General features: G+C 34.0%; 6 protein-coding genes across 13 annotated transcripts; 4 read left to right on the forward strand and 2 right to left on the reverse strand.

The window, feature by feature from the left end:
• Positions 1 to 180: 180 nt before the first annotated feature.
• Positions 181 to 3,235, forward strand: ScpX (Sterol carrier protein X-related thiolase). Its single transcript, XM_012284780.2, has 3 exons — positions 181 to 869; positions 943 to 1,318; positions 1,392 to 3,235. Exons 1-3 carry the CDS (start codon positions 434 to 436, stop codon positions 2,263 to 2,265), a joined length of 1,686 nt encoding a protein of 561 aa, XP_012140170.1. The 5' UTR covers positions 181 to 433; the 3' UTR covers positions 2,266 to 3,235.
• LOC100879521 (G patch domain-containing protein 1) lies at positions 3,069 to 17,658 on the reverse strand. Of its 7 annotated transcripts, XR_013037455.1 has the most exons (7): positions 17,292 to 17,658; positions 16,843 to 17,221; positions 16,550 to 16,774; positions 14,222 to 16,474; positions 8,051 to 8,561; positions 6,127 to 7,965; positions 5,895 to 6,035 (listed from the first exon to the last, which is right to left on the reverse strand). XR_013037455.1 is itself a non-coding variant. In XM_076529398.1 (4 exons), the coding sequence occupies exons 1-4, from the start codon at positions 17,353 to 17,355 to the stop codon at positions 14,278 to 14,280; spliced, it is 2,865 nt and encodes a 954-aa protein (XP_076385513.1). In that variant the 5' UTR covers positions 17,356 to 17,658; the 3' UTR covers positions 13,672 to 14,277. The 7 variants fall into 7 exon arrangements, 1 of the variants encoding a protein (XP_076385513.1); XR_013037454.1 differs by lacking the exon at positions 8,051 to 8,561 and having other exon boundaries at positions 6,127 to 6,202; XR_013037453.1 differs by having other exon boundaries at positions 6,127 to 8,561.
• Positions 5,066 to 14,220, forward strand: LOC100879410 (uncharacterized). The gene is given in 31 exon segments (XM_076529379.1): positions 5,066 to 5,187; positions 5,707 to 5,805; positions 5,933 to 6,022; positions 6,084 to 6,235; positions 6,318 to 6,406; positions 6,757 to 6,840; positions 7,356 to 7,521; positions 7,603 to 7,828; positions 8,395 to 8,467; positions 8,469 to 8,488; positions 9,073 to 9,226; positions 9,297 to 9,426; positions 9,500 to 9,724; positions 9,792 to 9,965; positions 10,033 to 10,193; positions 10,270 to 10,552; positions 10,612 to 10,741; positions 10,812 to 10,926; positions 10,992 to 11,114; positions 11,185 to 11,532; positions 11,621 to 11,791; positions 11,872 to 12,027; positions 12,099 to 12,206; positions 12,282 to 12,557; positions 12,620 to 12,674; positions 12,736 to 12,877; positions 12,960 to 13,071; positions 13,146 to 13,252; positions 13,328 to 13,472; positions 13,548 to 13,645; positions 13,848 to 14,220. Coding segments are annotated over 31 exon segments (4,305 nt in total). The 5' UTR covers positions 5,066 to 5,167; the 3' UTR covers positions 13,921 to 14,220.
• Positions 17,659 to 17,787: 129 nt separating the features above from the next.
• Positions 17,788 to 23,372, reverse strand: Nulp1 (Nuclear localized protein 1). The gene is made up of 8 exons (XM_003703061.3): positions 23,066 to 23,372; positions 22,575 to 22,951; positions 22,259 to 22,487; positions 21,930 to 22,183; positions 21,550 to 21,859; positions 21,177 to 21,470; positions 20,906 to 21,099; positions 17,788 to 20,837 (listed from the first exon to the last, which is right to left on the reverse strand). The coding sequence occupies exons 1-8, from the start codon at positions 23,195 to 23,197 to the stop codon at positions 20,819 to 20,821; spliced, it is 1,809 nt and encodes a 602-aa protein (XP_003703109.1). The 5' UTR covers positions 23,198 to 23,372; the 3' UTR covers positions 17,788 to 20,818.
• On the forward strand, positions 17,876 to 20,353 carry Arp3 (Actin-related protein 3). Its single transcript, XM_003703098.3, has 6 exons — positions 17,876 to 18,013; positions 18,347 to 18,527; positions 18,612 to 18,926; positions 19,016 to 19,330; positions 19,418 to 19,636; positions 19,731 to 20,353. Exons 1-6 carry the CDS (start codon positions 17,970 to 17,972, stop codon positions 19,908 to 19,910), a joined length of 1,254 nt encoding a protein of 417 aa, XP_003703146.1. The 5' UTR covers positions 17,876 to 17,969; the 3' UTR covers positions 19,911 to 20,353.
• A 107-nt stretch (positions 23,373 to 23,479) lies between the features above and the next one.
• On the forward strand, positions 23,480 to 25,239 carry LOC100879739 (leucine-rich repeat-containing protein 59). Of its 2 annotated transcripts, none has more exons than XM_076529429.1 (7): positions 23,480 to 23,589; positions 23,718 to 23,901; positions 23,990 to 24,049; positions 24,124 to 24,246; positions 24,322 to 24,535; positions 24,617 to 24,805; positions 24,879 to 25,239. In XM_076529429.1, the coding sequence occupies exons 2-7, from the start codon at positions 23,812 to 23,814 to the stop codon at positions 25,157 to 25,159; spliced, it is 957 nt and encodes a 318-aa protein (XP_076385544.1). In that variant the 5' UTR covers positions 23,480 to 23,589; positions 23,718 to 23,811; the 3' UTR covers positions 25,160 to 25,239. The 2 variants fall into 2 exon arrangements, with proteins under 2 accessions (XP_076385544.1, XP_076385543.1); XM_076529428.1 differs by having other exon boundaries at positions 23,527 to 23,631.
• Positions 25,240 to 25,375: the final 136 nt, after the last annotated feature.

The following is a 25,375-nucleotide window of genomic DNA, read 5'->3' on the forward strand; positions in this document are numbered from 1 at the left end:
CGCTTAGTAAACTTTTAAATCTATGAACTCTCATATCTTGAAGTGGGAAAATTGAGCATTTAAGGATGTGGAAATTCAAATAGAATTATGTAATGTTTATTGTTATAACAAGCTCAAAAAGCGACATCTTGAGGAAAAATGTCTCGCTCATATGTACTTGTTCATAGAGTTTCCAATCTCTTTGCAAAGTTTCATTTACGCTCTATCGACGAGCGTGGAGGAAAGTCGTGAAGTAGCTTCGTCATTCAAGGAATTGTATATTTTATTTTTTATGATTAGATTTAAAGAGTTTAAAGTCCACTTCATGTCACAGCATTCTTAATAAATCCAACACGTTCAAAATATCCAGTTGTTATCGCGAATTAAGGACCGGATTGACCGCACGTATACTTATACATATTTTTAATTATTTCTATATCGTTATTAAGAAAACATGAAAATGCCATCAAAAGTGAAAGTTTACGTTGTGGGTGTCGGTATGACAAAATTCGAGAAACCAGGAAAACGACAAGATGTAGATTATCCGGATTTAGCGAAAGAAGCGATTACAAAAGCATTGGAGGATGCACACATTCCTTATACTTGTATAAAAGCTGCCTGTGTTGGATATGTTTATGGAGATTCCACCTGTGGTCAACGAGCTATATATGAAGTTGGTCTTACGGGTTGTCCCATATATAATGTAAATAATAATTGCTCTACTGGCTCAACTGCTTTAATTATGGGGAAACAAATCATAGAGAGTGGGTCAGCTGATTGCGTATTGGCTGTTGGTTTTGAGAAAATGGAAAGAGGCTCTTTAATGTCAAAGTTTTTAGATCGTACCAATCCAATGGATAAGCATATAGAAGTTATGTCTGAAATTGCTGGTAAAATTATAATTGTCAGAGCACTTATTTAAGTTTTTAAACAATTTGTATTATAATTTATATTTGATTTTAGGCATAAATAACAGTCCAATTACTGCTCAAATGTTTGGAAATGCTGGAATTGAACACATGAAAAAATATGGCACTAAACCTGAGCATTTTGCAAAAATTGCTTATAAAAATCATTTACATTCCACTAATAATCCATATTCACAATTCCAAGAGAAATATACATTGGATCAAATAATGAAGTCTCCCAAAGTATTTGGACCCCTTACTAAGCTCCAATGTTGTCCAACATCTGATGGTTCAGCAGCTGTAATTTTAGCCACTGAAGAATTTGTTCATAAGCATAAACTTGAATCACAGGCAGTAGAAATTGTAGCAATGGAAATGTCTACAGACACACCTTCAACATTCACAGAAAAAAGTGCCATTAAACTTATTGGGTAAGAAAATTGACTTGAAAGTTAAAACTGATCCATATTAAACTCTCACATACATTATTTTCCTATTTTACAGCTATGATATGACAAAGAATGCTACTGAGAAATTATTTACTCAAACTCTTTACAAGCCAAGTGATGTTAACGTTATAGAATTGCATGATTGTTTTTCTACAAATGAACTTATCACTTATGAAGCTCTTGGCCTTTGTCCTCCTGGTCACGGTGGAAAGTTGGTTGATGCTGGAGATAACACATATGGAGGAAAATATGTTATAAATCCAAGTGGTGGTTTAATCTCAAAGGGACATCCTTTAGGAGCAACAGGATTAGCTCAATGTACTGAACTTTGTTGGCAACTTCGGGGTCTAGCTGGCAAAAGACAAGTACCAAATGCAAAACTTGCATTACAACATAATATAGGCTTAGGAGGAGCAGTTGTAGTTGCTTTGTATCGTTTGGGTTTCCCTAACGCACAGAAATCTACAAATTCGCGAAAACCTACAATTTCGCAAAAACCTACAATTTCGCAGACACCGGTCAAAAAGACTTTGGCCGGAACTCCTAATCCAGATATCTTCAAAGCAAATAAATTATTCAAAATATTGGAAGTTGCAATGCAAGAAGATGAGGATAATTTAATTGAAAAAGTTCGCGGGGTATACGGGTTCAAAGTAATTAAGAAACCATCAGGTGAGGAAGGTTACTGGATAGTAGATGCTAAAACGGGAAAAGGAAAAGTAGAATACTATGGAACCGCGAAACCTGATGTTACAATTATAATTAATGACGACGATATTACTGATTTCATATCTGGAAAACTGAATCCGCAAAAAGCCTTTTTCGAAGGAAAGATCAGAATTCAAGGTAACATGGGAATAGCAATAAAATTGATTGATTTGCAAAAACGCGCTGCTAAAAAAATTGAACTTCTTCGTTCCAAGTTGTAAAGCGCTAAGATTTATGAATATTGATAGCGAAAATATGTTCGTTCTGATAAAAACGGCGAAAACACAACATTGATAAAGATAACATTTGTAAAAGATTCAGAAGATTATGTATTATATAACTATGCAATCTGAATATTATCTCACTTGACATTTGAACGATTAATACTCTCGTTCTGTTAACTGGGATTGTTATTCAAAATATATTATAGCTTATATATATATATATGCAACAAATTAGAGTATCTAAAGAACAAATTTAATATGATCAAATATAAATTATTAAAAATTTTTGAATTTTTATATAAAATATATTGATAGTTAATATTTTAATCTAAAATTCTATTTTTATAACATAAAATGTTGTTCACCACCTCGAAAGTATTAATACACGAAAAGGTGAGAGTAGTGCAATACATAAAATGCAAAGAATATGATACTAAGTATCTATATTTGTTATCTGGTTAAGTTTTCTGGTATTTTATATCAATTCCAAGAAAGATTAACTCAGTCAAGTTCTTCGATTAATTTTATGTGGATTTTAGGACAAATTAGTTAATTTATATATCCACAAATGAACGTTGCTTATACGTTCATTAAAATTATATTACTATTAATTCTTTTGATAGAAAATTTGGTGTAAAGATAAAAAATTGTACCTCGTTTTATTTATGTCTGTTTTTACTTTTGTATTGAAAAATGCTTTATAAAATTGTATTAATATTATGTAACAGTTATAATGCTCATTTTTTGTATGATTCATTAATAGAGTATTTCTCACAATTTATGTTTTTATACGGTGCATCTATAAGGTGCAATATGTGGTTAAAACTGGTGTTATATAATTAACGTGATATTTGGAAACAGGGTGTATCGAAAATGTTATTACAAAGTTTTTATACAGAAGGTGTAGGTGTCTGCCTTTATTATCAAATTGTCTTTCTAACAAAATAAATGAAATACCCATATGAAACTGTATCTCTTTATTAAACAGATAATGTTACTTTTTTGTTGTTTCTTTTATATTTAAAACATTTTATAATATATACACATTATATGTATATAATGTGCGTTATCATCTGCATTATAATATGATTGTAAACGCACGAGGAGCGGGGCGGAAGAGGGCTTCTTAATTTAAAATTTGAATTTAGTAAATTGGCGGTTCCGAACATGCGCAGAAATGATCAGTCATCATGCATCAGCAATTATATTCGAGCTTACGCTCAGTTCATAGATCCTAGATCTATGGATTTAGCGCGGCACAGATGGCGCTGGTGATATCGTTTAAAAAGTGCGCGTTCATTCAAATTTGAAACTCGTGCAACAATATAGCTAAAACAGTATTTTTAGTTTATGGAACTTAGTCTTTCTCAGCAATATGATACTCTGACTTAATGGGGTACAAAAAAATGATTTACAAAGCAAACACTGTACAGACGACGTCAGTGAAAATGCGTGCGTAAAATACTCGCAAGGAGGCGCACTATATTTATAGCTAGAGATAAATATATATCCTGGCATTCTTCCAAATTACCAAACGCACGGGTTCGAGTCAAGTAACGGCCTAACCCTTGTAATAGCAGCATCGTGTCAGTGCTATTAGTGACGTCTATCGATGTTACGATCGTTGTAGACAGCGAAGAAAAAAAGAAATTGAAAAATCAGTGCGGAAACGAGTAACATTGTACGATGTAAATGTGCCACGGAAGCTGCGATTGAGGGACGCTTCGAACGGATTCATTTTCCCGGCAAAATACTCGATTAGTGTAAATTGTTTAATATGCAATCGGCTAACTCGTTTTACTTTTTCAAGATGGAAGATGAATTTCTAAGCATCTTGTGTAATTGTTGCTAATGAAATTGAACTTTTATTTCACCTGTGCATCAGAGTGAATATCGATCAAGTGAGTATACGTCAATCGATAAAAAATTGCATAATACTGGAACATGGTCGTAAAAATATAAGCTACACCACTGGAATAATCAATGCATCACATTGTAGATAATATGTGTATAATATATAACTTTACATTTCATATGATTTTTTATCTTTCAGGATGAATTGTCTAAAAATGAATGGATAATTTTATGTTTGAAAGTTTAGCGTTATATGAGAATATTTTATTTATGTTGAATATATATATTTTAATATTCGTCTTTGAATATCGGGAGGAGGGAAGGCGGAATATTTACTCATTCGAATCCTAATGTGATACTATTCCGAAACTCTACAATTTTTTAATTTCCAAGTTCTAAAATTCGCAAAAATATAACTTGAAACGTAAATATTAAAATTTTTTTTATTGTTACAACCCGGAAGTAGCATCGCGAATTGTTGGTCTCTTTGTCCCCACATTTCGTCGCAACTGAATGCCAAATTAAGGAACACGATAATTAAAAAAATTACGAGTAATACAAATTTCATGTTTTATGCAGTGGATTTCGACATCAAGGTTTCTCCAATACGTATTGCAACTATATATCTATAAAGCAGAGTTTCAAGTCGATTTTCATTTATTCCTTGCCAAGTATTTCACGATTTGCAGAAAGCCAAGCGGTTCGCTAAGTCTCGCCCCGTTTCTTGCGAAACTTTATTCTCTTATTAATTCAAGGTTTCGTTTTTAGGTAGATCCTATGATACTCACGGCCCTCGAGTCATCAAACGAGTACTTTAGTTACTGTTAGACTCAAGAGGCCAAACAGGACGCTCAGTGTGATACCCTTACAAGATATGCTCTGTCGGAAATCGGTCAGCGACTCGATTTCCGCACCCGTGTATTTTCCACGTAACGCGTATATGGTGGTACGAAATTTATCAGGAGCTTCTTCAATGTATCTTCAATGCTGTCGTCGTCGTTCCTGACCAAATTGTTTAATTGTTTAACCAGATTCAAACTGCACAATGAAGAACCATTCTTATATGTACTATCATCTTGTATCTAATATTACTATGTTATATTAAAGCCATATTTAAATGGTGAGGCAGTCATGAAGACCTTAAAATGATGGACAATTTTAGTATAGAAATTTATATGGCTTTTTCATTTCCATCAGAAAGTTCACAGTTAAAAGAATTTTTGCCTTTCATCACTTATAAATAGGCAAAAGTTGTCTATCATTTTGAGATCATTGTTGTAACCTTACCCTTTAATATATGGCAATACTAATTTCTACTTGTTTATTCTAGTAATATATAGCACCAGATTATGATTCAAACTGGTCATTCATGTAAATAACGATCCTCTGTGATTTCCATCTGAATGTCTTACGCAGTCTCTTCTATAAACTTACATTCTTGTAAACTTACACTATATGCAAGTTTCAATTTTAACATATTACACTGTGTGCAATGGTGTACCACTATGTCATAAACATAAGTTAACTACATATGTACACATGTCTAGATGTCTGTCATTCGTTATCTCTTGTTTGTACATGTAGAATGCACCACATGTATTCGTCGAAGAAAGGAGACCCTCTCTGCCCCCTTGGTTTCCATCCTCAAGTGCGGTGGCCGACCCGCTGCAAACGATGCTTCAGGTACCTTTCTTTTCATGGATATAGGAAACACATAAAATATGTCTCTGTGCTGTGTTCATGAGTTCTGTGATGGATTAGTAAGACTGAAGTTAAGTAACAATACAAATAACTGCTTTATTTCTTTTAGGGATTACAAAGAACACGGGGGTAAGAAGGATAACTTGAGGGACATTACGGCGTCATCGCCTAGCCTTTCGTTTGATCAATCTTCAGGAAGGTATGGTACTAAGCTGTAGAAATTAAAAGTAAGTTAGTAGCATCTAATATAGTTTCATCAGGTCCGCAGAGAATGGGAAAAGGGTATGGTCATCAGCAACAAACCTAGCAAAAGATGATTTTAAAGAAACTCCTGAACCGTCGCATGCGTCGGCCGGCTGGACATCGCTCATGGATCTTTCTGCCATCGATAAAGAAGATGAAAGATTAGATAGTAATTACATGATATCATTTATTTTCTTTCAGTTTCTTAAATACATAATACTTTTTCTTATCAAATTATATTATTCCCGTAGGAAGAAGGCCAACGAAATTACAGATCAAAGAAGTTATAGCTAACAGCAGTGAGAATACTTCCGAGAACGACGTTGAGTTTATCATTCAGGTAAACTGGCATACTATAGAGATACTGTCTTAAAAATCATTGGAAAGATCATATAGAAGGATACTAGAAAACAGCTCTCTTATAAAACGCTTAAATGATAAAGAAAAAGATGTTCAATTTAGAAATAGGTTTTTTTACAACAGCAGAACACAATAATCAAGAGATCCTGACACAGCTACATTCTTCAGTCCCCATCTACAGTTGTTTCAATGTTTTTTATTGATTTGATTCCATTAACCTTGAAACTTTACCCGATCGAGGTATCTACCCTGAAAAAGCAATGGCCACTTGCAGAGAAATGGACCTCCCTTGTCTACGAATGTTGCGTAAATTACTGTTTCTCTATTCAGGTGAAAAAGTCGAAGATCGGTTCGTCGAAAAGCGCGATACAAAATGAGGATCACCTTATGGGAAAGGAAGAGACGACGAAGAACGTAATGATACCAACATCTGCATCCCATTTGCGATTTTTTTTTGTCTTTTTTTGTTCATCGCTGATTTTCTTTTTGAATTGCGCTAATCAGAGAGTCTCTTCACTTAAGAGGACACTTCTGAGGATAGAACGTACTAACCAAAGATTCCGTTCATCCAAAAAACTAACACTCGTCAAGTACTTCCATGCTGTACAAATCGCGTAAAAAGTTATCATACATAGTTTCATGCATCTAACATTTCCGATCCATCTACAAATTGCTGAAGAACGCAACGTCTTAATTATACAGAATACCTGATGTTTGAAGATGAAATTAATATCCTCGCTGGACATAGAATACAAGCAGCTAATAGATAATTACAATTATATACATTATCAGTTTATTCTGAGCAACGTGTTGCCGGCTGGTATAGCGATAGATAATGCTAGAAAATAGATGCAAATAGTAGCAAAGCTGAGAGTACAGATTCAAATCTACATGTACAGAAAAGAATATGACAAGTTTATTTTCTTCAGAGCGAGATGGACCGTCTAAGGGCACAATTGAACGAGTTGCAAGCAAGATGTGAGAAAGCAGAGAGGGAAAAGAGTGAGATCTTGATGAGACGACTGACAACAATGGAAAACATATCCAACAAAGCATCGTCGAATGAGTTACAGAAACTACAAAAAAAGAATGAAGGTATAAATTCATATTTAATCTTAGAATTAATAACTTCACAAATAAATTACTATTCTTTAATAAAATTCTATTCATACACAGCCCTGACACAAGAGAAGACAAGTCTTCTGAACAAGATAAAAGAGCTAGAGAAAGAAACAAGTTCAAAATCCTTCAGAGGCGAGAGAGATCGAGAAAAGGAGGAGCTGCGTTCTAAACTGAAAGCAGCAGAAAATCTGTGCGAGACCCTGATGGACGAAAACGAAGACATGAAGAAAGAGATTCGTCAGTTGGAGGAAGAAATATATGAGTTACAAGATACCTTCAGGTAACTTATATTCTTGTTTGCTCGCGCATGTTCATATTGCTTATTTGTCTTTTCGTTTCAGTTTCTGAGAGTGTTTTATAAAGATTTTTATTATTTCCTTGCCTATCCTTGAAACGTGTTGCTGTAGAGGATCTAGACTGAAAGCAAAAAAAATTCGATTTAACCCTGTGATCCACGATTGTAAAATGAACAAGAAGAGGAAATTGAAGGCATTGTACTAACCGGTTTGTCTGAATTCGAATTCATTAACCAAATCAGTAAGAAACTTTCCACAATGGCGAATTATGACTCGCTTGTGTGATTTTTCTTGATGTCAATAACACGTGTTTGAATGCCAGCATAAAAAGTTTACAAGATGACACTGAGACGCTGAAGGGACTCGAAAACAGTGAATTTCCACTTACTGCGGTAAAGTTCAAATCAAACTCGACCTCTTTAAAACGATGAAATGGAAACTCGTAAATCGAATTTTTTTCGTCAATCAGGGATGAAACGTAACACGAGGGGAAATACTGCAGCGTGTCGCAAAAATCTTTTAGCAACATGAGCTGTCTGAATTGTTGCAGGACGACGATTTGGACGGATGACACGTGCGATTCCAACACGACGACACTGCTTTTCGCCAAAGCTACAACGAACGCGTGGACGTTTGATCGCTTGGTAAACGAGTTCCTCCGGCTTTCAATTGCATTGATGTTAACACGTTGACTATCACTGGACATCATCGGTGTCTCTACAAAAGAAATTAATAGCGTTCAATAATTCTGATTCTGTTACTAACAATAGCTATTATATCTGATTTGTTACATCTTCACATTTAAAAATATCTTACTCCAATTTTTTAAATTTGTATATCCTTCAAATCTTCAAATCCTCCTTCAAATTTCCAAATCTTTCTAAATACTTAAATTTTTAAAATATGTATATTGCTAACTCATATGATAGTCAACGTGTTGAGATTTTGTTAACAATGTCACTAAAGAGGAATCGTAGAAACCTAGCGTTTTTAAAGAGAGCAGTACGTGGACTGAAATACTGTCGTCGAACCCTTTCGATCATTATATACATTACATGCTTTTGTCTGTCGTGCGGTTTCCATTTAAGTCAATAATGTGAATGCAAATTAATTAATGAAGGTAATTATAATGTACAGCGGTTCAAGATATTGGCATAATCTTTAACGACGTATATTGTATTGTCTGTAACAATCAGTATGTGATACGAGAATGTTTGATTTTGTTAAGGGATGAGCAAGCGGACGAGTACGTTCGTCTGCGAAAGAGCTTGGAACAGTCTAATAAGAACTGTCGAATATTGTCGTTTAAGCTGAGGAAGGTTGAGCGAAAGGTAGAAGAGCTGGAGTCTGAAAAAGACACCCTGGAGAAGAAATATGATGAGGTATTTCATAATTAATGCAACTTCTGAAACTCATACCTGATTATTAATAATAAAAGACTGCTATTTTTAGGTGAAGAAGGTTGAGGATACATTAAAAAAGATCAAGGGCGAGTTCCAAGGCAGACCTCAGAAGAAGGCAACAGAATTCACGACCAAGGTACAGCTTAAGAAGATGGTGGATGAAATGGAGAAGGAAATAGGTGTGTGCTTGACATCATGAAACAGTCAAATTACTTTAAAAAGATACTGTGAAATCATGAATTCCTTTTACAGGAGATTTGATGACCATTTTCACGAATATTTCCGATGGCAAAGATGTGGACGTTCAAGAACTGAAATCCAAAGACAATCACGCGAAATATGACAAACTTCTGAAGGAGCACGAACTACTTAAAGAGAAGCTCGACACCGTCACAAAGGAACTGTCTGACGAGAAGGAGAAAAAGAGAACACCGTCGGGCTCCAAAGTTGAAGACAAGAATGTCGATGTTCAAAACAGTGAGAAAACCCTCTACGATCTAACTTGTTACTTAAAACTTTTACCATCAGTTTCATTGCGTTTCAGTTAAAAAGAAACTGGACGAAGCTGTGAACTTGAGGGAAGCTGAAAGGAAGGCATGGGACCAAGAGAAAACGTCGTTGTCTGAGGAAAAGGAGAAGCTGAAATCGAAACTACTCTCGTTATCCGCGGAAAAACTTAAAGTATACAATGAAGTTGTTCAACTGAAAAAGGATTTAGGTAAAGATGGATATAAATCTAAGGCTTTGATAAACCTTCTACTTTCTCAACATCATTATTCTTTTAGAGACAGCCAAGTCGTCAGAAAAGGAAGGCGAAAAAATGGAGAAAACGATAAATGAGCTGAAGAGAGAATTATCACAGGAACGAGAGAAAAACAAGAAGTTGCAGGACGATTTGTCTGCTTACACTGAACGAGAATCGAAAATGACGCAGTCAATGTCGTCTGTGAGTGATTTTGAAGGATCTAGGGACATAGGAATAGGGACATAAGAAAATTAATTACATGAACTCTTCCTTTTAGGTCGAGCAAACTAAGAGCAAACTCGACACTGAAGTAAAACGCTTGAAGAAAGAGTTAGAGAATGCAAAATCCTCAAATTCCACAAAAATAAGTAGCCTGACTACGGAGGTATCCGACTTGAAGAAAGAAAAGGAAAAACTGTTGTCTCAAATTGAACAGGAGAAACAGTCCAAGGAAGCTGATGTATCCATGCTGAAGAAGAAAATCAATTCGTTGGAAAAGACTGGATTAAACAACAAGAGGATGAACGAAATGAGGCAGACGTATAACGAGAAGATTTTAAGTAAGTTGTTTTACTATGAAGTCAAGGAGTTAGTCAGAAGAGTCTATATGAGGTAACAGTGGCTTATATTTCAGATCTGGAGAACGAATTGAAGAAGGGTCAACAGGAGTACGATAACTTGAATGAGAAGTATAATGAACTTGGAAAGTTGAAAGCACAGTTTGAAAGTGACAATGAAGCACTCAACAAGTAATTAATACTGCTAAATTATTAATTTAATTTTAATAAAATGAAATGTCATTATACTTTTATATTACAGCAAACTGCGAGAACAAAACACTGAACTTATTAGCATTCGCAAAGAATTGGAAGCACTAAGACAAACCGTTAAATTGAAAGAAAGCGAATGGCGATCTGAAAAAACTACATTGGAAGTAAGAATATATATAATACAAAATATCACAAGGGCTTTAAAATTACATATATAAATATTTTTCAGCACAAGTTACGGGAGAGTGAGTTACCAAACAGAGCCATGATAACAGATCTGAATAACGACATAAGTAATTTGAAGAAAGAGAACAATACATTAGTAACGCGATTGGAAGACTTAAGAAAAGCGGTAAGAAAATTGATAGTCGAAGATTAATTCTAACTTTAGGAAGATAGTTGAACGAATTTATATTTCACAGAATGACGATCTCTCTGACAAGCTGAAGGACTACGAAGCAGTGACAAAAATTCACCAAGCTTTGACGCCGGATACCAATGCTCTCGAGTCGGAGATTCGGAAACTAAAGAACGCACTTGACAACATGGAAAAAGCGAAGAAAGCTGACTTAGCGCAGTGCAAAATGAGATACGAGCACAGGATCACAGCTATTAATGATGAGATCCAAGCGATTCAGAACCAACTATCGCGATACAAACGCGAACGCGATACGTACAAACATATGTTGGAAGGTGCTCAGAAAACAATCGCGGATTTGAAGTCTGCTAGAGGCAGACAATCAAATGCATCTTCTGGAAAGTCTGACGAGGTGATTACCGAAATTCAACTACAAGTTACTTTGCTAAATTATATAATAAACAGTAACAATATTAATGGCAGAGTATTCCTTTCTTTAGGAGGAGGAAATGACTGGTGCAAGCAAACTAGTTCTGGAAAGGCAGATTAACAGCCTGGAAGATGAATTGTCTGAAACAAGGTTAGAAGCATCCAGACTGAAAGCTGAATTGGTGTCGGAGAAGTCGGCGAGTCATGTTAAAGTGTCTGAATTACAGTCACGAATCAATGAGGTATCTTCATTGATCAGCTTTGCTGTAAAACTGCAGACAGATCTTATTACCTTTTTAATATTACACTTCCAATACTATAGCTTGAAGAGGAACGAATGCTTGCTAGTGGCAGGACCAAGATCCCAGGGTTGAAAGTTCGCATGGAACTGGCTTGGCAAAAGGAACGAGAGGATCACCAAAGACTACTGCAAGAAACAGCTACGCTGGCCAGGGATTTGCGACAAACTCTATTCGAAGTATGTACTAAATTGAAGTTGTTATTACTAAAGTTTAGCACAAGAGTCAACTGAGTTACCTTCTTCTGCAGATTGAGAGAGAACGTTCCAAAGAACGATTGGAAAATAAGAGGCGACAGGATCAGTTAAAGAAGGTATACGATGAAGAAAAGGAGGAGAGTAAGAAGAAATTGTTGGAGGTAGACATACGTCAAAAATAAGAAAGTATTAGGTATAAAAGTTAATGAACTAGCGTACAATGTTTGTCTTTACAGTTGCAGTGTGATTTGCTAGAGTTAAGAGATGCTCATGCAAAATTGAGGACCAGCAACGAGAAAATGAGGCGAGAAAAAGAGCGACACGAGAGGGAGAGAGAGGAACTGAAAGACGCGATCTACAAAAAGTGTAAACAGGAACAAGTTGAATTAAGGAATATCAATGTACTGTTGCAACAAGTCAATGACTTGATGAAATTCTTCCCTGAACTGAACGGCATAGCTGAAAATGGAACGTCGAGCACTTACACGCCTACACCGCCTAGGAGACTAAAGGTATATTAAATTAATCTAAGTAATTAATCATAAAATACTTAATTCGCTCTCATGCTTCAAAGGGATCAAAGTCGAGAGAGTCATCGCCAATGTTGGACGCAAAGGGTGAAATAAGAGGTACGATCATTATTTATATCTAAATAATTTAAGTCGAATAACTAATTGCATTTGTTTGCAGGTTCAAATTCACAACTTGGTGAAAAAACAGAAAAATTGGAGTACACCATTAAAAAATTGATGGATGTAGCAAAAGAATTGAAGGAGTCGAAGAAAGCAGCCGATGAGAGTAACGCAACGAGGTTGAAGAAACTTAGCAAAAGGTGAAGATTAATGTATAGTGATTGATATATACAGATCGTTCCACTTTGATTAAATGTAACAACAATTTCTGTGCACTATCAGATCAACGTCTGTTGAGAGTGACCCAGGCAAAGGAATAACGACAGCTCGTTCGAAGCCACGTTTGAAGCGAAAGAGCTTATCTTTGGAACAGACGTCGGCACGAAACGAGGAAGTATGTATAGAATGATGCTTTCAATAATGTAAAAATTGAATCAGATATAACAGTCGATTCATGTCCCGTTACAGTCGCGTATTTGGGGCACCGATAGTAACATGTCCAGCTTGCAATCATTGGAAGGCTCGGAAGTTGATGGACGAACGCTTAGCTTGCAGAGAGATTCTAGTGTGGATAGGTATTTCAGTAACATATTAAATAATACATTTAGAAATATGTAAAATACTAAAAGTAATTTATTATTTATTTTTAGTCGGCTCTCCACTGGTTCTACGAAAAGCGAAATGCTGGAACGAGAAAAGAAACACGGTAAAGGAATAATAAGGAAGATCACCACAAAGTTAACTAAATCAGCTAGTGTAGACGATCCACACGTTTCCACGGACCTTTCTCTTCAGGTAAATAAATAACAGAAACATCTATTAAATAGCATTATTTCCCGTAATTGTAAAATCAATACTTCTCGCTTATAGACCTCAGGATCTGAAACCAGCATCAACGAGAAGACTGAAAAGAAAAATCTGAAGAAAAAGTTAACGGACATGTTCAAACGAGGCTCAAGGAGCAGCAGGTATAGTTCAAATAAATATAAAAGTGTTTGAAAAAATGCCATTTTTTAAACAATACAATTAATCGAGTAATAAACTACGTTTTAATATTGACGTCGTGACAAATATGTACAAATTAAAGAATGAAGATAAAATAATCAATGACAGAAAATATTTAACAATTTTTACAATAAGTATTAATTAATTCTGTTTCTCTGTTTTCAGCGTGGAGAAGAAAATTGGTACTTCCAGTCAAAGTAGACCAGTATCAAGGACTTCTATGACATCAAATAATTAAATTACAATTTTATAGAACCTAATTGAATTCATTGCTCTCCATTACTGATTCAGCTGTCTTTAAATGTACAATCATACCAAATGGTGCTGTAATTAACAAAAAAAAGGGACTGCTCAATTATGCGTATTATTAGACCGTATACGAAAACATGTATGGTTTTATACATATCAGACATCCCTTTACTGATATCATAATTACAATTTGCACGAGCATTTTCGAATATCTAATCAAGTATAAATCGCATTATGCAGTGCTGCAAACAAGAAGGGACGTAAAATAAATAATCAGCACGTATACATACTTCCTCTAACAGTATCTTCTTCGTTTGATCCTTCGTTACAGTCCCGATGTCCTCGATCACGAACCGCGTTTCTCCTTCTTCGACTTCCGCTTGTGCTTTGAACTCTTGTGCTCTTTATGTTTATGTTTTTTCTTCTCCTTCTTAGACTTCTTCACTTTCGTTCGCTCTACCCACACGCCGGATATCTTAGAGTCTGTTTTGGGTTTTGCTACTACAACGCTTTTAAACACAGGTTTGAAAGTTTGTGAACTGGATGCCTCTGGTGTGGGAGGCTCGTTCTTCAGCAATCTTGAAGGAAGTGCGGGTCCATACATATCAGGCAACAGTTCAATATCCGGAGGATTTGAATCAGCATCATTAATTTGTTTGCTTTCTGAATCTGATACTAAAATTGTCTCCTTCTCTTTTGTTTCATTTGCTTGTGCACTAGATCTAGGATCAGCTATCAGACTATCAAGGTCTACCTTAGCGAAGATACCCCTTGGTGGAGAAGTGTTTCTGTTTACATTCACCTCGCTTGGAACTTTACCGATTAAAACTGACTTCACTGCCTCGCTATCCATGCTTTCTTCAGGCTCTGACTCAGACTCTTCACTACTACTTAAGAAAATTGCTTTAAAAAGATCTTTCTTTTCTTCAGATTTACTTTTTATTATACTAGCACTTTCATCATCTCTGGCTTGCTTCTCTGCAGTCTCTGAAGTTGTACTTGAGTCAAACTTGCTTGTAGTTTCTTCAACTTCGGCGACTTTAGAAAATGTTTCTTGGACTTCTTTGCCAAAGACTTTCTCATAGGAAGCTTCAAAATTTTTCATCTTCTCAGACACAGGCTCTAAAATTTGACTACTAAAAGGTATATTGCTATTGGATTTTATATCTGAATTTGTACTATTGATACTTTCTTCTTTTGGTGTATCAGCAGGTTTAGTTTCCTTCGATACTGTATCACTAGCCCTTAAAAATTTCGTAGAATTACTCCAGTCAATGGAATCGAAGATGGAAAACTTTGCAGTTTTCTTTTGCAGCTCGGGTTGAGCACAGCCACCTTGTGGCTCAGGAATATTAAATCTTTTACAAACGATACTAGCAGGCTTCCAGTCTATGCGCTCTCTAGTTAACTTACCAAACATTTTCATCTTTACAGCCTGCTTCATCTCGTTCTCTTCTTCGTATTTTGTAGAAGAAGCATCTGAACTTGCAGACGTATGCTCAGAAGCATGTGTAAATTTGTTCGTAACGTAATCATTTATTGGTTGGACAAATAGTTTTGCTGCTTGCTCAAACTCCACGCGTTCGTGCTCCCTGTCCCACTCTGTCATTGATAGTGGCTGTATACTCTCGAGCTTATTCTTTTCACCTTTATTTGAGAAAACTAAATACTGCTCGAAACGTCTCTGTTTATCAGGATCAGATAAAAATGGTTTCACCGTGCTCTTGTTTGCAGAATTGTCTTCCTTTAAATTACTGCTATTTGTACCTTTTTGTTCATCAGATGCCGAAAAGGAATCTTTAAACTCCTCTAAATTTTTCAAGCTTCCCTCAGAATCTTTACTGAGACCAACAGTGCCTCCTTTGACAAAACTTTGCGCATTCAGTTTATCCATCCATGACGTGGCTGCTTTAGCTCTCTGACTTTCTTCCTTTTGCCTTTCTTTCGTTTCTTGTTTCCCATGCAAATTCAACACTTTAGTAATGATATTAGATGCAACCGATGGTACCGAATTTGGATACGATTCTGATGGTTTTTTAGAACTATTAGAGTCTTCCAGTATTCTAGCCCTATCCGCAGCTGTAAGTTCTTTGCGTTTTCCGTTTTCCATTGCTCGAGGAATATTATCGGTTGGTGGATAAAATCGGCTTTTCCTAACTGCATGCACTGGTACGAAATCCTTGGGTAAGTCTGGCGGTGGATAAATTTTCTTATGTTGTAATTTAGCAGTTGCCAGTGCAAAACCTTCTAAGCAATTATCGTTCAAATTTCTCAAACTGTTTTCGGCAGACCATCTCGTCTTTGTTTTACGTTCTGGACCGAGTGCAAAATCGTAACGCGACATGTCCTCCCTCTCGTATATATCTTCGTCGTCAGCCTCAAATGCACCAACTCCAAATGCTTGACCATGTATTGATAACTTCTTGTTTTTATCCTGAACACTAAATGCTGGAGTGTCAAATAAATTTACATGACCAGAAAGTATGGTTCTTCTATCTAAGCCACTATATCCTATGCCAAAGTAATTATCCTTCGGATTACACCTATAAAAAATGAATAGTGTATGTTACAAAGTGTTTGTCATTTAACAAATTTGTACCATAAAGTTGTGAGTTTACCTAAATGGTTCATAATCATCAGGAGCAAATGTAACATCTCCATAATCATCTTCTGACTCCTCTGAACTACTTTCTGAATTTGCCTTCTTAGATTCTTGTTGCAATATTTTCATTTTTGCATTTCTACTTTTTATTTTAGCTTTCTCCTGTTTTGTCAGTCTAGATCCTATACCTTGACCTGGTCTCCATCCCATTTTCTTCAGTAACATAATTCCAACTGTCTCTCTATTATATTAAATATTAATTAGTGATTGAAATTAATAGTTTAACTCATGTATTATATGGATACTTACTTTACAGGTTTCAAAAGGTCCTTCAATACTGGGGTACCAGGGATAGGACCACTGCTCTCACGGTTAACTCTTTCTCGTTTAATACCTCTATGCCCATGATCGGTATAATCACTGGTAGCACAAATACCCTTTGGTGCAATTCCAAATTCTCCTGTGTCTTCATCATCCATGAAATCTTCTGGTCGTTGAGTAATACTTTCTGCTTTGCTACTTCTGGAAGACTTGAATTGCTGTGGTCTCCAACCATCCCTGGTACCAACAGTGTTAAAGTATCCAGCAGAAAAACCTCCAGTAAAGGCTCCATGAAATCTACGCCTGCCTTGTGCATCATATGCACATTGTTCTTCAATGGTGACAGGTTTTTTTCTTGGTAAATTATCTACAAAAAGTACATAGCAAAATGGAACATGTTTAACATCAACCTTTATTATTGAGATTTTCTTAGTTACCTTCATCCAGAGGGTCAAGAGGAACTCCAAAAGAAACATAGTTCTCGTCCTCAGAATCGCTCATTTTTATAATGTACAATAGCTATCATTTAACGATAATTAACATTAAATAGAACTTAATTTATACAACTGTCAAAACAATGCATTTGAGGTTACAAGGTACACATTGAAATAGTGTTTCCTCTTTGACTAAATATCAGTAACCCAATACAAATTGACTAAGATATTTTAAAATATTTAAATTCTTCGAAATTAACTAAAAATTGTATTATTATTATTTAATTAACGGAAGATCATATTTATTATTTCACGAGTTTTGTTCATTTTGCGCATGTTGGCTTTGAACAACTCTGAATAAAATTTGTAATTCCTCGGTTTACAGAATTAACTATGTGTAACATATATATACATAAATTTCAGTATTACATATATAGTAAAACGACGATATGGTAGTTTCCATGGTAGATGTCGCAACCGCTTCTTACATTAGTTTCCATTTTTGACAATTCGTAGCGTTGAAGAGAATTCGCGTATTGAACGCACAGCTTAAAGTATGCGTGTGCTTTATTTCTAAGGGGAGGTGTGGTTACTTGAAAGTGGTGAGTCAAATTTAAGAATTGTGATTAAAGTCACTTTTTGTAAGATAAAAGCAAAAAGTGATCGAAACAGCAAAGAACAATGCTCGGCCGGCTTCCAGCATGTGTAATCGACGTAGGCACGGGGTAAGTACATTTCAAGTATCAAAATTATTTAAGTTTTATTAGAATAAGCATATTAAAGTAGGTATATTTATGATAAATACTTTGTGGGATACACCTTGTACTTATCTAATAATGTTACTTTTTATAACACTCAACTGTGGTACACTTTTGAAATTTTATGCTTGAACGATAGAACAAATAATACTTGTCATATAAATGTCACAGAGAATCTGATCTTTCAGAAAAAGTTTACATTTTACTTCAATAATATACTAATTCTAGGCTTATTATATTAAAACTTTTTTCATAATTTACTATTAAAAGGTACACTTGCAATGAAATCTTATATTACAGGTATACAAAATTAGGTTTTGCATCTAATAAAGAGCCTCAACTTATGATACCATCCGCTATTGCAATTAAAGAAACAGCAAAAGTAGGAGATAACAATGCTAGAAGAATTACTAAAGGAGTTGAAGATTTGGATGCTTATATTGGAGATGAAGCATTTGAAGCTACTGGATATTCCGTGAAAGTATGTAGTAATAACTTAAAATTGCCAATTACACTTGGAGTTTCCTTATAAAATATTTTGTAATTTATACCTAATTATATTTAGTATCCAGTTAGGCATGGATTAGTGGAAGACTGGGATTTAATGGAAAAGTTTCTGCAACAATGTATCTTTAAATACTTAAGGGCAGAACCTGAAGATCATTATTTCTTACTTACGGAGCCACCATTAAACACTCCAGAAAATCGAGAATACACAGCAGAAATAATGTTTGAATCGTTTAATGTACCAGGTCTTTATATTGCTGTGCAAGCAGTATTAGCATTAGCTGCATCCTGGACAGCTAAGAGTGTAGAGAATAGAACATTGACAGGTGTAGTTGTTGATAGTGGAGATGGAGTGACTCACGTAATTCCAGTTGTAAGTATAGAGTATATATTCAGTAGTAATTCATCTAGAACGTTGTGTTAGTGATTTTCATAAAATAGTTAATTTATTTTGTTACTTAGGCAGAAGGTTTTGTCATTGGAAGTTGTATAAAGCACATTCCCATTGCTGGACGTGACATTACGTATTTTATACAAAGTTTGTTAAGAGAACGTGAAATTGGAATTCCACCTGAGCAGTCTTTGGAAACAGCTAAAGCAATAAAAGAAAAATATTGCTATATATGTCCTGATATTTCAAAAGAATTTGCTAAATACGACAGTGATCCTACCAAAATAAAAAAATATGAAGGTATTAATAGCATCACTAAGCAGCCTTTTGTAGTGGATGTTGGATACGAAAGGTTTCTAGGACCAGAGATATTCTTCCATCCTGAAGTATGCTTATTTGAACTCAAGTTAAATTTTATAATAAAAGCAATTCTGCAAAATATATTTAATTATGTATTTTGTTGCGTTATTTAGTTTTCTAATCCAGATTTCACAACTCCACTAAGTGAAATCGTGGACGATGTAATACAAAATTGTCCAATAGATGTTAGAAGACCATTGTATAGTAATGTTGTATTGTCGGGAGGTTCTACAATGTTTAAAGACTTCGGTAGACGATTACAACGTGACATAAAACGAATCGTTGATGCACGTCTCAAACTCAGTGAAACGTTGAGCGGAAGTCACATTACGGTAACGTATATTTTATCACCACACATTCTCAACTTATCTTATTTGTGAATGCAATAAGATGATATACGAGTATATGTACTTTATTTTATTTTAGCCAAAACCTATAGATGTTCATGTTATATCTCATCATAAACAGCGTTGCGCGGTGTGGTATGGTGGTGCTCTGTTAGCAAGCGATCCTGAGTTTTACAGGGTTTGTCATACGAAAAAAGCTTATCAAGAATATGGTCCGGGCATTTGTCGTTATAATCCTGTATTTCATAGTATGGTATAAATTAAGTGAAAATACAAATGGCATTTAAAAAATAATCTTATCACGGACCAACGGTCGAAATGTAACATTATTTACGGCTCTGCCAATAATTTATTCAATTCTCAACTTCTGTTTTTTTTAATGACAACATAAATACTGGAAAAGATGATAAGGGTGTTTTTTACAGTGTAACTGCAAATTGACATAAGTATTAAAAACGCCCATTGTTATATTAATAAACGCACACGGAAATATTTTCATGCTCATTACAGAAATATGTAATATTTATGTAAATACACATTTACATTTAATAAAAATGCAGGGAAAAGTCACTCAAAAATAATTCAAATAATACTTCGCTAGAAATCATAAGAATACTTGATAAAATATAATATAAAGCAATTGTATAGACCTGTACATAAGATAAGTCTATGTGAAAATAATAATTCCTTTTTTTACCAAAATGCATTCACGAAATATTTTATATTATCCCATATAATAGGTCATTCTTCCACATGATATTTTCAACAATATAATTTATTTATTAATGTTTATTATATACAATATCTTTTTTACGTATTTACAACATTTAAAGACTGAATATACGACGATATCTTCAAAACCTTGTTAAAACTTAGAACATTGTACAAATCACGAATGCATAATCTCATGTATAGAAGACAATCAAAATATACTAAATTTTGAATATATAAGTAAGTATTAGAATAATAGTAGTAATATTACTAAAAAATAATTATAATTTTACATTGTTTATGATTAAATAGTATGTATGTATGTATATTATTTTCAAAAAAGTAGTTAAAATTTGAAAAAAGAATTAATAATATTATTTCATTTTCCACTATTATATTAGTATAAAATTTGTATGCTTTATTTCTTTACAGTGCAGTCAACAACCGGCCTTACGTTTACTCAATACTATCGTAACTAGAAATATAAAATGTCAATCGTCAATTCATTTAATTTATTAAAACTTAAAAATTATATATACTTACAGCAAATTTAGTGCTTCAACATCAGCTTCTTCAACTACTACAACTTCTCGATTAATATCTGTGAAAAGAGACGAAACAAAAAGAGAAAGAAGATTGGAACTAGTTCGAGTTGTGTTTCTAGATATTTTATAGATGTCAATGCTATCCGCAGGAGGCAGAGGATCATGTGAGAGAACCGAACCATCACTTTGCACCTATAATTAAATATCATAAAAATGTTATACAGTCATAACGTTGTTGAATAATACTCCAGGACTATATTGAATTATACCTCTTGTACATTCACGGTTACTTCTTTCATGTCGGATAATATAATATGTCGTAAAATATTTTTTGGTAGCTTTCCCTGATAACGTTTTCTTCGTTTTAATTCACAGTATTTAACGTAATCATCTTTACATTCAACACGAGCTATTACAACGTGTACGTTTTCACGTAACCACGGTAAAAGATCTGCTTCGTTCCACAAACGAAAGCTACGTGTTACGTATAAATTTTGTAATTTTTCTAACGCTGGTGATGTCGACTTTAGTGCTTTACTGTTAAAGAAGTCATGAGTTTGTACCTACAAAATATTTAACGTATTAATATCTACTTGCCTTTATATTATATTTTAATCATGAATATATTTAATTTAAAAGTACCGTTTCATCGTATTGTATATTACATTTGTTTAATAAGGGCAACAATACACCTGGAAACATTATTAATGCATTTTGTAAAAGTTCGTTGGCTTCAGTTTGATGACCTAAATGGAAATGAGCTGAAGCTAAACCAAATGCTATGTTTGGTAGCTGGGTTAGGTTTCTTGTACTATCCCAAAGATTACAGAATTCAATAAACCATTCATACTCTTTTGCTCTTAAAGCATAGAAATCAAGAGACAAAATCACAGCTAAAGGATCACCTTCAGGATCAAGTGATAAGAGTAATTTACAAAATTCCAAACTTGTTCTGGAACATAAAATTTTGTAAATACGCTTGAAATAAAAAATAGAAAAAATGTAGAAGTATCGGATTTTACCTATAACACGCACGTCCACCAACGAAATTCAGATATTTAAATAATGTTATGAATAGAGCCCGATTTGGCTGTTTTCTGTAATCTAATCTGCACAAACCAGTTGTGATATTAAATAAAGGATGGAAAGCACATTCTAAACAATATAAAGCTCGTTCTGTAAATTCTGCAGCCATTGCCAAATCTTCATTAAGTTTGCAAAGTTCAGCTATTTGTAATAATGCATCAATATGATAAGAGTGTACATTGATGATGCTCTAAAATAAATTATTACAAGATTAGTATTTCTCAAATGCTTCCACCCATAATATTTAAATTTGAATGTTATATACCACAATATTTTCAGGGTTTAAACTTTCAACAGCTTCCAGAAACTTCATCTGTACTTGTCTATATGATGGACTATGATCATATACAAAGTACTGAACATTATTAGCACTCTTTACAGTACGGTCTAAAGACATTGAAAGACCAGATTTACTAATTGGTGGCCAATTATCTCTTGCAGAAACCAACCATGTTTTCTTCAAATGACCCATACGACCTCTGTTTCTTCTATTGCTGTTAAAATAAATTATTCAATTGTGAGAATCAATTATAACCTCTAAGTTGTACCTAATAATGAAACAAACTACATTAAAAACATACATCTGTTCTGCTTGTACAGTTTTACTACCAAAAATTCTTTTAAGTTCATTATAAGGATTTAAGTGTTTATGTTGCACCAACAAGGTATCTTCTTTGGATTTTGTATCTACCCATTGTAAATTGTCTGTAACTTGAGAACTACAACCTGGGAGCGGTTCTCCCAGCAACTTGTTTACTTCTCTTACAGTTCTTTCAATTTCATCTATATCTTCTTCTTCCTCTCCTTCTTTGGATTCATTGGCTTGTTGAGTTTTAGAACTATCCAACTTCTTTCGTTTCTTCTTTTTCTTCTTACGTTTAGCTTCCTCCTTACAATTATCTTCTATCACTGGTTCTTCTTCATTCTCTTTTTCACTTGCTTCAGAATTTTCATTCAACTAAAGAGAGGAAGAAGAAACATTTAATAACATTATAAAATTCTTAATATTTCAGTTGAATTCTAACCCAACAGAACAACTGAAAATTATGAAATCAAAATAATTAATACGTACTACATCAAAGACATTAAATGTTTTCGACTTAACATTGCCGATTATCGAGTTTTCTAGTTCATTTTCATTTTCATTATCCTTTGGGAGCAACAAATCACTCCCATATACCTTTTTCATATAACGTGTGGACATTTTGCGTTCACTTATTAATCGGAACGTGAAAAGATGTGCAAGTACAGAATTTAATTCGTTTTATAAATTACTTCCTGCGAATTTAATAATGATAAACTGTAACACATTGATCTTTCTGAATTTCCTGGATTCTCACAAACATATTTTCTGCTCACTTGTCAATTTTCTTATACGTATGATTATGATTACTGTAAACGTATAGAAGAGCGACCAATGTGAAAATTTGGTGTACATCACTACACATTACAGATACAACCGTGATTCTAATTTCGCTAAAATCACGTCAAGTTCTACCAACATCTGTGCAATTTTAAAAGTTGTTGAACTGTCAGACCTTTCAAAAATAATATGTTCGTGTTTAGTTGTCATTGGTGCTAATTTGCCACGTGCACGTCAGTGTTTCAACGTTTCGTTACTTGAATACAATATTGCCGGTTCGCGTATCGCTTTGATGTATCAAAGTTGTAAAGTACATGGTATTTCTGTATTACATTTAACGTTATTTTTGTCGATCCCGCAGGAACATGTTTTACGGCAGAAGGTGACGCCATGAAAATTACAAAGTGTATAAGTCTTCCACATTAATTAGTTTATCTACGTAAAGTACTGTCAAAATGAATTTAAAAAACGTTAAGGACAGATTGAAAGATGAGACTTTAGATCTTAGCTTGTGCGACCTGAAGGAAGTGCCTGTTCGAGAAATCGTATGTTAAAACACATTTTGTTAAGAGTACATTATTTTATAAATAAGTGGGAAATATAAAAAACTAAAGTTACTCTTATGCGTTTCAGGCGACCATTAAAAAAGCAACACATTTGGATTTATCAAATAATCTATTAACTTCTTTGCCTGTAAGTGTGTACTTTATATTTTTCTGTTTTGTATGCACAGTATAATATACATTTTCCATTGCAATGCATTTCAGAATAATTTTGTCAATCTTAAACAAATAGTTAAGTTGGATCTTAGTAGAAATGCATTGACAGAAATTCCTGAAAATTTTGGTGAATTGAGGCAATTGAAACATTTGGATCTTTATGCAAATCAGGTAAACTGAAGCTAATTTATTATAAACTTTTGTGACAAATATAAGTGGAACAAATAAAGAACTGATATTTCATAGATAAGCAGATTACCACTCAGTTTAAGCGAGTTAAAAAATTTAAGATGGCTGGACTTAAAGGAAAATCCTTTAACACCTGCAGTGGCAAGTGTAGCAGGACCTTGTAGTAATTTAAGCGAATGTCAAGCTTGTGCTAAAAATATTGTTACATACTTATCACGTGTGAAGCTTACTATAGAAGAAGAAAAATTACGAAGGTTAAATGCAATTGCAGGTAATATATAACATTGAAAAGAATTAATAAACAACCTTTCTTATCCTGAATTTATTAGTAATTTATTTGTGATAAATACAGAAGCAGATGCAGCAGCAGCAAAAAAAGCAGCAAAGAAGAAAAAGAAGAAAGCAGATAAAGATAACAAACAAAATTTAGATAAAAATGAATCTAATTCTTTGCTCAAGGTATCAGAAGTCAATGAAAACAAAGTAGAAACTTCTACAGTAACACATCAGAAGAAATGTACAAATAAGAAATTGGTTAAAGGTAAAATAGCTAAATATAATTTAACAGTTACTCTGTCATATTGATAGCCTTTATATTGTTGATTTAATTTCAGGAAATACATGTCGAACCTTATTACGCACGATTATGTGGATTTTCCTATTTAGTTTAATTCTTATGCTGACAATCTTGGTTCTTCCATTGTACTCGAAACAATCGGAATTGTTTTTAAATAATTTAGAAACAAAGGCAGGTATACCTCTGAAAGCAATGCGACAACATAGTACCGATATATTTCATTCTTTCTTGCGAAGTGCATCTAATATCTACCAAGATTTATACTACGTTTACGAGAAGAACTTCAATACGAACAAAAACATTCCAATAAAGGACTAAACCATACTAAAAGTGTACTATGTATATAAGATCCTTGATCCATTAAAATCGAACGATGTTATTGAGTTCGAAACGTATAATCGTCTCATACAACACTTTTTATAATTAGCAAATAGTATTCATTGGCGTCAATGACGCGTGTTATTAACACTTTGATAGTCAGTATTACATATTCGTCGTGTCAACTATTTTTAATTTTATTTTTAGCAGTTATGT

The sequence above is a fragment of the Megachile rotundata genome, chromosome 3 (genome assembly GCF_050947335.1).
Source record: "Megachile rotundata isolate GNS110a chromosome 3, iyMegRotu1, whole genome shotgun sequence".
Lineage (NCBI taxonomy): Eukaryota > Metazoa > Arthropoda > Insecta > Hymenoptera > Megachilidae > Megachile > Megachile rotundata.

Coding starts and splice junctions, on each gene's coding strand:
- ScpX (XM_012284780.2), top strand. CDS start 434: ATGAAAATGCCATCAAAAGTGAAAGTTTACGTTGTGGGTGTCGGTATG. Junction 870..942: donor AGTTATGTCTGAAATTGCTG/GTAAAATTATAA, acceptor ATTTGATTTTAG/GCATAAATAACAGTCCAATT. Junction 1,319..1,391: donor AGTGCCATTAAACTTATTGG/GTAAGAAAATTG, acceptor CCTATTTTACAG/CTATGATATGACAAAGAATG.
- LOC100879521 (XM_076529398.1), bottom strand. CDS start 17,355: ATGAGCGATTCTGAGGACGAGAACTATGTTTCTTTTGGAGTTCCTCTT. Junction 17,222..17,291: donor TCTTGACCCTCTGGATGAAG/GTAACTAAGAAA, acceptor TACTTTTTGTAG/ATAATTTACCAAGAAAAAAA. Junction 16,475..16,549: donor GATGATTATGAACCATTTAG/GTAAACTCACAA, acceptor CATTTTTTATAG/GTGTAATCCGAAGGATAATT.
- Arp3 (XM_003703098.3), top strand. CDS start 17,970: ATGCTCGGCCGGCTTCCAGCATGTGTAATCGACGTAGGCACGGG. Junction 18,528..18,611: donor CTACTGGATATTCCGTGAAA/GTATGTAGTAAT, acceptor AATTATATTTAG/TATCCAGTTAGGCATGGATT. Junction 19,331..19,417: donor AGATATTCTTCCATCCTGAA/GTATGCTTATTT, acceptor TGCGTTATTTAG/TTTTCTAATCCAGATTTCAC.
- Nulp1 (XM_003703061.3), bottom strand. CDS start 23,197: ATGTCCACACGTTATATGAAAAAGGTATATGGGAGTGATTTGTTGCTC. Junction 21,860..21,929: donor GGTGGACGTGCGTGTTATAG/GTAAAATCCGAT, acceptor TTTATGTTCCAG/AACAAGTTTGGAATTTTGTA. Junction 21,100..21,176: donor TAACCGTGAATGTACAAGAG/GTATAATTCAAT, acceptor ATTTAATTATAG/GTGCAAAGTGATGGTTCGGT.
- LOC100879739 (XM_076529429.1), top strand. CDS start 23,812: ATGAATTTAAAAAACGTTAAGGACAGATTGAAAGATGAGACTTTAGAT. Junction 23,902..23,989: donor AAGTGCCTGTTCGAGAAATC/GTATGTTAAAAC, acceptor TATGCGTTTCAG/GCGACCATTAAAAAAGCAAC. Junction 24,247..24,321: donor TGGATCTTTATGCAAATCAG/GTAAACTGAAGC, acceptor GATATTTCATAG/ATAAGCAGATTACCACTCAG.